The sequence below is a fragment of the Salvelinus namaycush genome, chromosome 3 (genome assembly GCF_016432855.1).
Source record: "Salvelinus namaycush isolate Seneca chromosome 3, SaNama_1.0, whole genome shotgun sequence".
NCBI classification, from domain to species: Eukaryota; Metazoa; Chordata; class Actinopteri; order Salmoniformes; family Salmonidae; genus Salvelinus; species Salvelinus namaycush.
The window spans coordinates 46,737,806-46,753,177 of NC_052309.1; the positions used below are offsets into that span (position 1 = coordinate 46,737,806).

General features: G+C 39.6%; 1 protein-coding gene across 2 annotated transcripts in view; it reads right to left on the reverse strand.

Moving 5' to 3' along the window:
• Window positions 1-7,311: 7,311 nt before the first annotated feature.
• Window positions 7,312-15,372, reverse strand: part of LOC120031851 (disks large homolog 2-like) — a 198,358-nt gene continuing 190,297 nt past the window's right edge. For both annotated transcript variants that reach the window (XM_038977671.1, XM_038977674.1), the window contains 4 exons: window positions 14,984-15,156; window positions 8,663-8,772; window positions 8,035-8,126; window positions 7,312-7,418 (listed from right to left, as the gene is read on the reverse strand). In XM_038977671.1, coding sequence (XP_038833599.1) covers window positions 7,312-7,418; window positions 8,035-8,126; window positions 8,663-8,772; window positions 14,984-15,156 — 482 coding nt within the window. The remainder of the gene's footprint in view (window positions 7,419-8,034; window positions 8,127-8,662; window positions 8,773-14,983; window positions 15,157-15,372) is intronic.

A 15,372-nucleotide genomic window follows, 5' to 3' on the forward strand; every position in this document is an offset into this window, starting at 1 on the left:
AGAAACATTTTGATATGAAGAAAATGTTTTTCAGAAGAGCAGAATACGAGTTGGCCTACTGTATGTTTTCTGGCTATGCCCCATGCTGTAGGCTTGTTCATTTAGCAGACAAGTGCCATTATTTTATATGATTGTACAGTAAGAAGAATATAATTGAACTTGACTGAATAAAATAGATAGAATATTTTGCACATCCCGGAGCAAGTGTGCAAATGAAGTGGTTATGTTGAGCGTAAAAGTGATCATTTGAAACAGGTCCTATATGCTAGATTCAGAGTTATTTAGCAACTTTAGTTGTGACTGATATACGCTGTTCTCTCATCAACTGATCATATTTTCACTATTCTAAATGTAATCTTGTCTTTACTAATATGTAACATTTGTTTAGATTTAGAATGGCCCATTATCATGGGAAAAAAACCAACTATATATATATATATATATATATATATAGTAGGGCTTTAGCTGAGATTGTTCTTTACAGAGTCAAGTGCTGTATATTTGTCCAGGCCTCAATTGTTCCTTTACTAGCATCATTCATTCGCACTGTCGATAATTATGTTATAACTTCTAATAGTAACTGTATCTCCTGGTTAAATGTGAGAGAGGGAGGTAGTTGCCATCTTAGAGCCAACCTTGTTTTCATAACAATGCTGCCTTCCAACAGTAATCTTCTCCGATTAAGAGATTCAAGGGGCTATCACCATTAAGTAACATAATGGTTGAGTATTGAGTATTTAGAATGATGATATTTGAATAATTGTGAAACTTTGTCCAAAAGCATTTAACTGAAGGGTCCTCCCATATAGGGCTGTGGCGTGATTGGGCCCTTCTCACAGGCATCTCAGCTAGAAGTAGGCTACAAGTGAAGACAGACACATCAGGGATGTAACTGCGCGCATCCTTCTTATCCAATTCCGAGGCGCATATTGAACTCATCCTTTGCAACCACGTACCTATGTGAGAGTGGATTCTTGGCCCTCACTAGCATGAAAACTAAATACAGGCACAGACTGTGTGTGGGAAATGATTTAAGACTGAGACTCTCTCCAATACAACCCAACATTGCAGAGTAATGTGCATCCTTTCAAGCACACCCTTCTCATTATTAACCTGTGGTGAGTTATTCACAATTTTCGATGAACAAATAAGGTTTTATATGTAAGATGGCTAAATAAAGAGCAAAATGATTGATTATCTGTGCCCTGGTCCTATAAGAGCTCTTTGTCACTTCCCAGGAGCCGGGTTGTGACAAAAACTCACACTCATTCTTATGTTTAATAAATGTATCGTATAGTGTGTGTGTGGCAGGCTTTCAATGATGGCAAAAAACAACATTTGAGAGTGCGCTGACCCTGGTGCTAGAGGGGGTATGCAGCTGGAGGTTTAATGTTTGAAGTGGTACGGGGACTATAAAAAGTTTGGGAACCACTGACATACAGTATGTAAAGGATGAGTTGTTAATAGTTTCCTTGTTTTTTGAGATATCATTACCAAATTCAGAGTGGTCCATCTTAGGCACGTCCATGATAGCAGTGACAAGTTTAAAGTTGATAGACCAATGTGGAGTGGATTTACAGTGGTTTAAATGACCAATCCCTTAGCTTTTCTCAAACTAAGTTAAAGCATGTACCATGGGCCTGCATTCCACAAGTGGTGTCCTTTGGTCCTATGGTTCATAAGGAGAAGAATTTAAAGGTTTTCAAAAATGTCCAAGATGGAGGAAAAGTCCTAACAGACCTCATGGGTCCTTGAGGCAAATTGTTCAGCACGAGGAAAGACATCTACGCGCAAATGCTCAAATCTCTAGGTCAAACTGGGCGGCTGGGTATGAGGGCCAATCAGTGCCATTCTTTTTGATCGAAGTTGCATATGGCTTCTATTTTCTGTCTGCAAAACTAGAAAATAAGTTACCAATCCATGCTTGAGTTATTTTACCATGTCAAGGGAAAAATCGCTGTGAACTCCTGATTAAAGGTATTGTGTTTACATCCTACTTTTCACTGATTAGGCTTTGTAATGGCAAAAGCTGCCACTTAAGAACATTCTTAAGTCCTTGGAAGTCCTCTCCACCACTCATATACGCGTCGCTTTGCTTTGCCATCAGCTTTGCGTCAATGTGATGTTTGTTTTGAGAGCAGAGAGGAGGAGCTACTTCCCCTACTGTACTTTACCATATTCATTGATTATGCATAAGTACAAAAGCTTTGGTCCAGTTTTTCACAGATACTCTAAATTGTTGCTAATGGTTGTACTAAATTATCCTCTAATTTCACAACTTGTTTTTTTTGTACATTGTGAACCTAGCTAGTCAATGTAGCTAACTAGCTAGTAGTAGCTTCTTGACTTCATCAAATCGAATCAAATGTTTTTGTCACATCCTTCGCATACAACAGGTGTAGACTAACAGTGAAGTGCTTACTTACTTCCCAACAATGCAGAAAAAAAGAAAGGAAATTGTAGAAAAATTTAAACGAGGAATAAATAGAAAAAATTATAACACAAGGAATAATTACACAATGAGTAACGAAAACTTGGCTATATACACAGGGTACCAGTACCGAGTCAATGTGCAGGGCTATGAGGTAACTGAGGTAGATATGTACATATAGGCAGGGATAAAGTGACTAGGCTACGGGATAGATAATAAACAGTAACAGCAGCGTATGTGTTCAAAAGAGTTAGTGCAAAAAGGGTCAATGCAGATATTCCGGGTTGGTTAAATATTTGACTAACTATTTAGCAGTCTTATAACTTGGGGGTAGAAGCTGTTCGGGGTGCTGTTGGTTCCCAGACTTGGTGCATCGGTACCGCTTGCCTTGCAGTAGCAGACTGTCCACACAGTAGTGCTGAATTTCAGCCTCAGCTGAGCTCCAATACTCAAAGATTTTCCTTTGTACTTCCTAATTTTTGCCATTTGTTTGCAATGTGTCTTTGATGAAAATAACCTATGCCTATATTCCAATACATTCAATTTATCAGTTGATTTATCATGGTTTGCTTTTGTCAGTCAGCTGTTTAGAGCACTCTTTGCTTTGTTTTTCAGGTGTTCTCCGTGTCATCCATTGCCAAAAGTAGTAGACCATTTATTTAGCTTTATTAGTTTCGATCAATATTTGTTTTCTTTCCTGGATCAGCTGATGATGGTTGACAATATCACTAGACAACTAGCCTACAGCTAGACACCAATTAACATTCAATAAGTAGGCTATACGTTAATGACAGTAGGCCTATAAGGTGTTAGAAGAGGTTAACGTTCGATTAGAAGCATTCGATTTTGCAATGGCATAGGCCTACATTACTTGGGATTTGTGTACCCATGAGAACTGTTTTCACGGTGAAACATAATGAAGTGTTACGTCAACGTCTTCCGAGATCTCCAGGATCCATGATTCATTGCATTCCTGGACACAGGGACTATGGCGGTCTGCTTGAAACATATAGAGTACATTTGACATTTTCTGTATTTTGTTACTTTATATAAAGCCTTATTCTAAAATGGGTAAAAAAATATCAATCTACAAGTAATATCCCATAATGACAAAGCAAAAACAGGTTTTTGCAAATGTAATAAAAATAAAAACAGATAAAAACAGACATGATTTGGAAAGAAACACACCTGTCTATGTAAGGTCCCACAGTTGACAGTGCATGTCAGAGCAAAAATCAAGCCATGAGATTGAAGGACTTGTCCGAGACAGGATTGTGTCAAGGCACAGATCTGGGGAAGGGTACCAAACTCTTCCAAGAGCTGGCCGCCCGGCCAAACTGAGCAATCGGGGAGAAAAGCCTTGATCAGGGAGGTGACCAAGAACCCGATGGTCACTCTGACAGAGCTTCAGAGTTCCTCTGTGGGGATGGGAGAACCTTCCAGAGGACAACCATCTCTGCAGCACTCCACCAATCAGGTCTATATGGTAGAGTGGCCAGAAGGAAGCCACTCCTCAGTAAAAGGCACATGACAGCCCGCTTGGAGTTTGCCAAAAGGCACCTAGAGGACTCAGACCATGAGAAATGAGATTCTCTGGTCTGATGAAACCAAGATTGAACTCCTTGGCCTGAATGCCAAGCGTCACGTCTGGAGGCAACCTGGCACCATCCCCACGGTGAGGCATGGTGGCAGCATCATGCTGTGGGGATGTTTTTCAGCGGCAGGTAATGGGAGACTAGTCAGGATTGAGGGAATGATCAACGGAGCAAAGTACAGAGAGATCCTTGATGAAAACTTGCTCCAGAGCGCTCAGGACCTCAGACTGGGGCGAAGGTTCACCTTCCAACAGGACAATGATCCTAAGCACACAGCTAAGACAGCGCAGGAGTGGCTCTGAATGTCCTTGAGTTGCCCAGCCAGAGCCCGGACTTAAACCCAATCGTTCTGAATACTTATGTAAATGTGATATTTCATTTTTTAAATTTGTAATACATTTGCAAAATGTACTAAAAACCATGTTTTTCTTTGTCATTATGGGGTATTGTGTGTAGATTGATGAGGGGAAAAAAACGATTTAATCAATTTTAAAATAAGGCTGTGTAGTAACAAAATGTGGAAAAAGTCAAGGGGTCTGAATTATTCCCGAATGCATTGTAGTAGGTATTACAGACTGGGTCAGGGAGAGGTTGAAAATGTCAGTTAATACACTTGCCAGTGCATGCTCTGAGAAGGCATCCTGGTAATCCGATGCTGGTAGAAATGAGGTAAAACAGGTTTCAGTTTTCCTGCATTAAAGTCAATGCTAGGAGCACCGCCTCTGGGTGAGCATTTTCTTTTTTGCTTATGACCCTATGCATCTCGTTGAGAGTGGTCTTAGTGCCAGCATCAGTTTCTGGTGGTAAATAGACAGTTACAAAAAATATAGATAAACTCTCTTGGTAAATAGTGCGGTCTACAGTTTATCATGACGTATTATAGCTCAGGTGACCAGAACTTCGAGACTTCCTCAATTTTAGAGATTGTGCACCAGTTGTTAACAAAGAGACACACACACTCTCTTCTGAGCTTTCCCGACGCAGCCATTCTGTCCTGTGTAGATTTGTATTTACCATGTCCTTGTTCAGCCTCGACTCGGAGAAATATAGGATATTACAGTTCTTCAGATCACGTTGATAGAATAGTCTCGAAGGGAGCTCATCCAGTTTATTCTCCAGCACATTCGCCAATAGACTGGAGGGTAGAGGCTATTTAATCACTCTCCGATGTAGTCTGGTCAGTTATCCTGTACACCGGCCTCTATAGCGCCGTCTCATCCTCCTCCGAGTGTCGGGGATTTAGGCCTGGTCCGACTCGTTGAAGTAGAAATCCTAGTCCAAATCAAGGTTAGTGATAGTTATTCTGATGTCCAGAAGCTCTTTTCGGTCATAGCAAACGATGGCGGAAACATTATTTTCCAAAAAGTTAAGATGAGCCCCCAAAAAATACACAAAATAGCAAAATTGGTCAGGGGCCCGTAAAACGTCCGCCATTTCCTCTGGCGCCATACTATTATAAATCTTAGTAAAATAGCCAGTGGTGAATAGTCAAGGCCATATGCAACCAAAATAAACTTTATTTCAATTCACAAGATAGAATGAATGCGCGCGTGTTAGCCATCGAGAATTGAACCTCAGCTTGGACACTGGCCATTGGACGTGACGCTACACAAGCTCAACACGGGCAGTGAAGCAGCTTTCACTGATTTCAAAGGAAGCATTTCCTCAATGGCTGACGGCAATTGCGGACGTCCGATGGCTATAGTGTACCAGGGCCGTTAGGGGCATATTCTCATTTCACTGCGCACCACATCATCTGGTTCTGCACTACAAGTGTGTGCGTATCTCCAAAGTCACCCCAGTCCGCGCCATTGAGCCATCAGTATCTTCACAGGTGATGTTTATTTCAATGTGATACCTTAATATTCCACAAATTATAACAGTATAAAAACATCTTAAATAATGTAAGCACTATTGTGGAACATTGAACTTGTGATAGGCCTTGTGAAACTAATTAATAAAGTATCAAACTCATAAGAAGCCTGAAAGTTGGAGAAAATAAATATGCTTTAAAACAGTGTAATTTCTGAACTATGCCACATAGGCATTTATACAGGCAGCCCAAATCTGATCATTTCTCACATATTGGTCTAAAAAAGAGCTGCTGTGATTGGTCAAGACTAATTAGTGGAAAAAAGATCAGAATTGGGCTGCCTGTGTAAACACAGCCTTGAGAGCAATTCTTCACGTTAGGATGCTTTGTGAATACGGCCTTAGACTTGTGGGCTCACCACAGTGCATTACTATCAGTCCTCAAAGGACTTGGGACCTCCAGAGCTTGGGACTATAAGGTTCGATCTGCAAAAATATGAGTCTGAGATAATTGGCCTCAATGTTACGAACCCTAATGGGTTTGAATGGTGTCAGCAATTTATATCTAGTATTCTTTTGAATTTAAAATGAATTGGGCTATTAAGAGTGCTATATAGGTAGATAACAAGGCTTATATAGGTAGATAACAAGGCTATGTCAATAACAAGGCTATGTCAATAATTTTGACAAAAATGCAGATAGAACCTTATATTCCCAAATTCTGTAGTTTTCCATTTACCCAGCATCACCAAATATACAGTGCACTGTCAAACAAGATACATTTTTTCAAATAAAATGTTTAATCAAAGTTATACATCTTTATAATAAATATTTTCTGTGCTGTTGTGCCCTCTCAAAGCATCTCAACAATAATTGTTTTTTATGAAAGAATCCGCAAAATAAACAATACAGTTGAGGAAAATTCTTATTCAAATTAAAAATGTCCAACAAATCTGGATTCACAACATAATAAAATTAATACAAAATAACAATGTAAAAATAGCAGGAGTATGATGAACTGTGTACAAGGGCCATGTGAGTGCATAGATGCCAAAGTCACACAAAATGTCAACTATTGATGTGAGGTGAGCGTCAGAGGACACAAAGTCTAGCTGTTGGGTGGAGAAAAGCAAAAGAAGCTGATATTATTTCCTTCCCCTCCTTTGTTGGTGTGGCAATGACTTGTGTATCTGCCATCTTCTAAAATTCATTTCCTTAACATTTTTCTTAAAAATAAAAATCATTAAATATACAAACAGTAACATTTCTTAGGCCAACAATGTTTCTTGAACTTTGTGGTGTACATTCAGGAACATTCATATTGAAAGTGAAAAAAAAAAAAATCAATAACAAAAAAAAAATCATATTAATTGGCTATAATTATGAACAATATAAATTGCCATTACAATTGATCATATGTTACAAAGTATTTTGTTTCTAGCAGTCCAATCTCCCTGCCAAAGTGGTGTGTTCTCATAATTTCTCCTTTGACGGGATCCAGATGTAGGGTCCTGAATGCTCTTCTACCACCATTTTGCAGTGGTTATAAATTTCCTCTAAGGTGTCCCCTTGAACAAGGGCTGCAAAACAAGGGGAGACATTCAGTACAGACAGATCTAGCCATTTATCAATTGTTTTTAAAGAATAAAATTGCTCAATGTCAACTGAGAAGAACATTGTTTTCAGTAATGTACATACTGTTCGTGAGAACAATACATTGCACCCATATAACATATTGTGGTGACATTTACTACCACAGGTTAGGTTGAAAGAGTCAATGCAAAAGATTAAAACATTCTGCTAACACTTCTAAAAAAAATAATGAAATGTACTAGTGGCTTAGTTCCAATTGTTCCTTGTCATACAGCAAATAAGGGTGTTATTTGTCACCATAAAAGTTGAATAAAGGGCATTATCCAGGCAGGGTTGTAATGCTCGTGCACATGCACAGAATTACAGTATGGATCTGCTTTATCATTTGATAAACACCAATAATTTGTGGCGTAAAGTATGCAATGTTCCCACTAATTGTAGGATCTCGATGTGCACCAAAATGGTGTGAAATCTATAGAAGGTTGAGAAATGAGGCCTCATAACTGTATACATCAACACTGAAATCGACAAGACTACAATTTTTCACAACTCTTTTGTCTAAAAAGAGCAACATTGTGCATCTTTAACTCATGGATACTGTACCTGTGAAAAACTCGGCAAACTCCTGCTCCAGCTTCATGGCCCGGTCAAATGTCTTCCTGGCCTGCTCTTCAGTTAGCCTCTTATTCATCTCCCTGGGAACAGATGTTTGTTGTGAGGCCTCAGACTTCATGGGGAGGTTTCCCCAGACACAGATTAAGCCTAGTCCTGGACTATAAAGCAAGGTCAATGGAGAATCTCCATTGAAAGTGCCTTTTAGTCCAGGAATAGGTTTAGGGCTGGATTTAATCCGTAGCGCTGAAGAGCTGCGCTATAGGGCGATATCAATTTAAAGGCAATGTTCGCGCATTAGCAGAGACTGCATCCATTCTAATCGCTATATATGTCGGCTAAATCGGAAATGACCTTTATATTTAAATCGCTGATTTTCAGCACTTAATCTGTGTCTGGGAAACCGGACCCATAAATTCTACTGTCTGCAACTGTTGTATTTGTCAATTCAACTCCCATGTTAACTTAATTGCCCGATTTGCCCCCTGCCTACTTTGGAGACCACATAAAATACATTCTGCACTCACTTGATGTCAGCGCCTTCTATTGTATTGCATATCTGTTATAAACACATTTGCTATGTAATAATATGTTCATGAGTTGGGAGATGAGAACTCACATTAATGAATCGATGGATCTAGGCTTTATAAAGATGGCAATGGGATAGAGTTGTGCTACTTGTAGTCGTTTAATGGCATTCCCCGACACGTCAAGTATGCAGTGTTTACCCTGCTGAAAGAAGAAAGAAACAGTTTATGTACAGTGCATTCAGAAAGTATTCATGCCCCTTGATTTATTCCACATTTTGTTGTGTTACAGCCTGAATTTAAAATTGATTAATACCCCATAATAACAAAGTGAAAAGATGTTTTTAGAAAATGCTGCAATATATTTTTGCAATATTTCTCATTTAAATAAGTATTCACACCCCTGAGTCAATACATGTTAGAATCACCTTTGGCAGTGATGCTATGAGTCTTTCTGGGTAAGTCTCTAAGAGCTTTGCACACCTGGATTATATCACATTTGAACATTATTCTTATTTTAATTCTTCAAGCTCTGTCAAGTTGGTTGCTGATCATTGCTAGACAGCTATTTTCAAGTCTTGCCATTGATTATCAAGCCAATTTAAGTCAAAACTGTAACTAGGCAAACTCAGGAACATTCAATGTCGTCTTGGTAAGCAACTCCAGTGTATATTTGGCCTTGTGTTTTAGGTTACTGTCCTGCTGAAAAATGAATTTGTCTCCCAATGTCTGAAGACTGAACCAGGTTATCCTCTAGGACTTTGCCTGTTCTAAGCTCTATTAAGCTCTATGAAGTGTTACTGAGTGATGTGTTTAATTGGATTTGCCACAAACATAACGCTTTGTATTCAGGACATTGCTTTTCCACATTCTTGGCAGTGTTACTTTAATGCCTTATTGTAAACAGGATGCATATTTTGGAATATTTGTATTCTGTACAGGCTTTCTTCTTTTCACTCTATCACTTAGGTTAGTATTGTGAAGTAACTACAATGTTGTTGATCCATCCTCAGTTTTCTCCGATCACAGCCATTGAACTCTGTAACTGTTTTAAAGTCACTATGATATCCATGAGCGGTTTCCTTCCTCTCGGGCAACTGAGTTAGGAAGGAAACCTGTATCTTTGCAGTGACTGGGTGTATTGATACACCATCCAAAGTGTAAGTAATAACTTCACCATGCTCAAAGGGATATTCAATGTCTACTTTTTATTTTATTTTTAGCCATCTACCAATAGGTGCCCTTTTGTGCGAGGCATTGGAAAACCTCCCTGGTCTTTGTGGTTTAATCTGTGTTTGAAACGCACTGATTGACTGAGGGACCTTACATATTGTGTGTGTGTGTGATAAAGAGATGAGGTAGTCATTCAAAAATTATGTTAAAAACACTATTATTGCACACAGACTGAGTCCATGCAACTTATTATGTGACTTGTTAAGCCCATTTTTACTCCTGAACATATTTAGGCTTGCCATAGCAAAGGGGTTGAATACTTATTGATTCAAAACATTACTGCTTTTCATTTTTTATTAATTTGTAAAAATGTCTAAAAACATAATTACACTTTGACATTATGGGGTATCGTGTGTAGGCCAGTGACACAAAATCTCTTTTTTTTTTACTCAGGCTGTAACAACAAATCACAAGGCACTGTACATAATCATTGAATTTACATGACGTCCTTGATTCAGTCAAATTACTGTTTCTGACAAAGAATCTGGTAATACTTTACTAGAAGGGGTAAACAGTACATACTGTATAAAGGGATAATTATGCTTGAAGACCAATAACACACACAGACTTTAAAAAATTCAGATATCGATCAAATAATTTTTTAAAATCTTTGTGTGGTTGCAACATACAGGAAACCACATTTTGTATTTCTCAGCCAATTAAAATCGTCGACGTAGTTGCACGTGATTAAAGGCGACATGTTAGCTATACTAGTTACATAACCTGGAACATTTAGCCACATGCTAACCTTACCAGGTGGCCGTGATTATATCCTGTTCGTAACAGCCAATTAAAATCGTCAACATAGTTGGACGTGAGCCAACACTTGTTCATGGAAGTGTCCTTAATAACAATTATTAATTATTAATAATCAAAGCAACTACATCACGTGTAGTTGACTGACTGGTCAAATATCTCTCTGTGTAGTGCCTAGCTCCACGTAATTGTCGCAGATTGTGGCAAGGGTTAGAATCACATGAGTCTCCCCCTCATTTTTAAATGTAGAATAACATTTACTGTGTTAGTGTATTAAGATAGGAACCGTGTTGAAAAGTAGTGAACTACATGTATTTCAACTTGTAATATAATTACATTTTGAAGTAGCTTTGTGGTAGTTGAACTAAATTAAAATATTGGTAGTTCAGTAGTTATTTTTGACAACTTTTACATCACTACATTTCTTAGGACAATAATGTACTTTTTACTCCATACATACAAAAGTACTCATTACATTTTGAATGCTTAGCAGGACAGGAAAATGGTCCAATTCATTCACTTATCTTTGGTCATCCCTTCTGCCTCTGATCTGGCGGACTCATTAAACACACATGCTTGGTTTGTAAATGATGTCTGAGTGTTGGAGTGTGCCCCCGGCTATCTGTAATGATGTCTGAGTGTTGGAGTGTGCCCCCGGCTATCCGTAATGATGTCTGAGTGTTGGAGTGTGCCCCCGGCTATCCGTAATGATGTCTGAGTGTTGGAGTGTGCCCCCGGCTATCCGTAATGATGTCTGAGTGTTGGAGTGTGCCCCCGGCTATCCGTAATGATGTCTGAGTGTTGGAGTGTGCCCCCGGCTATCCGTAATGATGTCTGAGTGTTGGAGTGTGCCCCCGGCTATCCGTAATGATGTCTGAGTGTTGGAGTGTGCCCCCGGCTATCTGTAATGATGTCTGAGTGTTGGAGTGTGCCCCCGGTTATCCGTAAATTAAAGTGAAAATGGTGCCGTCTGATTTGCTTAATAGAAGGAATTTGAAATGATTCATAATTTTACTTTTGATACTTAAGCATATTTAAAACCAAATACATTTAGATTTTTTATTCAATTTTACTGGGTGACTTTCACTTGAGTCATTTTCTATTAAGGTACTGAATCTTTACTTTTACTCAAGTATGACAATTTTTACCACCACTGACTACACACAATTTTGTTTAGCAAAAAAAACAAAATATGGGTGAAGTAGGCAAGAATGTCCTTTCTTTTTCAGAAATAGACCTGCCTAATTATCACATGAAACATATGTTTTGTGTTTAATGGGCCAAAATTACACATTCTGTTAACATCTGACTCCAGAGTAATCTTTTCTTGCAATTTGTAGTCTATGACATTTTAGATTTAGATATGCTAATTTATCACAAAGTAGTTTGGATGTAGTGAACTACCTTTTTCAAAGTAACATTAATGAAGTAAACTATATTTTTCTTAAGCGTAGCTTGAGTGCAGCTTAACTTCTTCCGGTGTTAAGTAATCGATGACTTGCTAAACTATATGTTCAGAGTGGATTCCCCAAGACTGGGAGGAAAATACAGATAACAGCTTGAAAATGAAGGAGCTATGGCCTAATAATCATATTGCATCATAATCATATTAATAAAGGAGCTATGGCCTAATAATCATATTGCATCATAATCATATTGCATAAGCAGACCTATAAGCAGACATATATATATTTATTTATTTTATTTATTTCACCTTTATTTAACCAGGTAGGCAAGTTGAGAACAAGTTCTCATTTACAACCTGAGCAAGATAAAGCAAAGCAGTTTGACACATACAACAACACAGAGTTACACATGGAGTAAAACAAACATACAGTCAATAATACAGCAGATAAATAAGTCTATATACAATGTGAGCAAGTGAGGAGAGATAAGGGAGATGAAGTCAAAAAAAAAAGAACAAAAAAAAGAAAAAAGGCCATGGTGGCGAAGTAAATACAATATAGCAAGTAAAACACTGGAATGGTTGATTTGCAGTGGAAGAATGCGCAAAGTAGAGATATAAATAATGGGGTGCAAAGGAGCAAAATAAATACAGTAGGGAAAGAGGTAGTTGTTTGGGCTAAATTATAGATGGGCTATGTACAGGTGCTGTAATCTGTGAGCTGCTCTGACAGCTGGTGCTTAAAGCTAGTGAGGGAGATAAGTGTTTCCAGTTTCAGAGATTTTTGTAGTTCGTTCCAGTCATTGGCAGCAGAGAACTGGAAGGAGAGGCGGCCAAAGGAAGAATTGGTTTTGGGGGTGACCAGAGAGATATACCTGCTGGAGCGCGTGCTACAGGTGGGTGCTGCTATGGTGACCAGCGAGCTGAGAAAAGGGGGGACTTTACCTAGCAGGGTCTTGTAGATGACCTGGAGCCAGTGGGTTTGACGACGAGTATGAAGCGAGGGCCAGCCAACGAGAGTGTACAGGTCGCAGTGGTGGGTAGTATATGGGGCTTTGGTGACAAAACGGATGGCACTGTGATAGACTGCATCCAATTTATTGAGTAGGGTATTGGAGGCTATTTTGTAAATGACATCGCCGAAGTCGAGGATTGGTAGGATGGTCAGTTTTACAAGGGTATGTTTGGCAGCATGAGTGAAGGATACTTTGTTGCAGAATAGGAAGCCAATTCTAGATTTAACTTTGGATTTGAGATGTTTGATGTAAGTCTGGAAGGAAAGTTTACAGTCTAACCAGACACCTAGGTATTTGTAGTTGTCCACATATTCTAAGTCAGAGCCGTCCAGAGTAGTGATGTTGGACAGGCGGGCAGGTGCAGGCAGCGATCGGTTGAAGAGCATGCATTTAGTTTTACTTGTATTTAAGAGCAATTGGAGGCCACAGAAGGAGAGTTGTATGGCATTGAAGCTCGCCTGGAGGGTTGTTAACACAGTGTCCAAAGAAGGGCCAGAAGTATACAGAATGGTGTCGTCTGCGTAGAGGTGGATCAGAGACTCACCAGCAGCAAGAGCGACATCATTGATGTATACAGAGAAGAGAGTCGGTCCAAGAATTGAACCCTGTGGCACCCCCATAGAGACTGCCAGAGGCCCGGACAACAGATCCTCCGATTTGACACACTGAACTCTATCAGAGAAGTAGTTGGTGAACCAGGCGAGGCAATCATTTGAGAAGCCAAGGCTATCGAGTCTGCCGATGAGGATGTGGTGATTGACAGAGTCGAAAGCCTTGGCCAGGTCAATGAATACGGCTGCACAGTATTGTTTCTTATCGATGGCGGTTAAGATATCGTTTAGAACCTTGAGCGTGGCTGAGGTGCACCCATGACCAGCTCTGAAACCAGTTTGCATAGCGGAGAAGGTATGGTGGGATTCGAAATGGTCGGTAATCTGTTTGTTGACTTGGCTTTCGAAGACCTTAGAAAGGCAGGGTAGGATAGATATAGGTCTGTAGCTGTTTGGGTCAAGAGTGTCCCCCCCTTTGAAGAGGGGGATGACCGCAGCTGCTTTTAAATCTTTGGGAATCTCAGACGACACGAAAGAGAGGTTGAACAGGCTAGTAATAGGGGTGGCAACAATTTCAGCAGATAATTTTAGAAAGAAAGGGTCCAGATTATCTAGCCCGGCTGATTTGTAGGGGTCCAGATTTTGCAGCTCATTCAGAACATCAGCTGACTGGATTTGGGAGAAGGAGAAATGGGGAAGGCTTGGGCGAGTAGCTGTGGTAGGGGTAGCCAGGTGGAAAGCATGGCCAGCCGTAGAAAAATGCTTATTGAAATTCTCAATTATAGTGATTTTATCAGTGGTGACAGAGTTTCCTATCCTCAGTGCAGTGGGCAGCTGGGAGGAGGTGTTCTTATTCTCCATGGACTTTTCAGTGTCCCAGAACTTTTTTGAGTTTGTGTTGCAGGAAGCACATTTCTGCTTGAAAAAGCTAGCCTTGGCTTTTCTAACTGCCTGTGTATATTGGTTTCTAGCTTCCCTGAAAAGTTGCATATCACGGGGGCTGTTCGATGCTAATGCAGAACGCCATAGGATGTTTTTGTGTTGGTTAAGGGCAGTCAGGTCTGGAGAGAACCAAGGGCTATATCTGTTCCTGGTTCTAAATTTCTTGAATGGGGCATGATTATTTAAGATGATGAGGAAGGCATTTAAAAAAAATAACCAGGCATCCTCTACTGACGGGATGAGATCAATATCCTTCCAGGATACCCCGGCCAGTCGATTAGAAAGGCCTGCTCGCTGAAGTGTTTCAGGGAGCGTTTGACAGTGATGAGTGGAGGTCGTTTGACCGCTGACCCATTACGGATGCAGGCAATGAGGCAGTGATCGCTGAGATCTTGTATGTATGTATATATATATATATATATATATATATATATATATATATATATATATATATATATATATATATATATAGCCTAAATATATCTCAATTGCTACGACATTGACACTTACCCTCTCAGCCACATATTTGACCGACTGAACACTGGTTCCATACAGATTGTCGTTGTATTGGCCCGCCTCTATGAACTTGTGCTCTTGGATGTCCTGCTCCATCTGCTCTCTGGACATTACAAAATGGTAGTCCCGCCCATCGACCTCGTAGTCCCTTCTTGATCGAGTGGTATCTTTGGTACAAGAGAAGGAGGCAAAGAGGTAAAAGGAGGAAATTGTTTAACTGAATGTGCAAATTATTGTTGAAGAGGGAGTTATAGAGGGGGCAGTGTTTAGAGTGATTGGTTTAACAACTTAAGTGTCATTGTGTCCTTGAAACAAATTCAATATGATCCTAGATAAACGTCAAGGACATATTTAATCCCAAATTATAGGGTGATGCGTCTCAA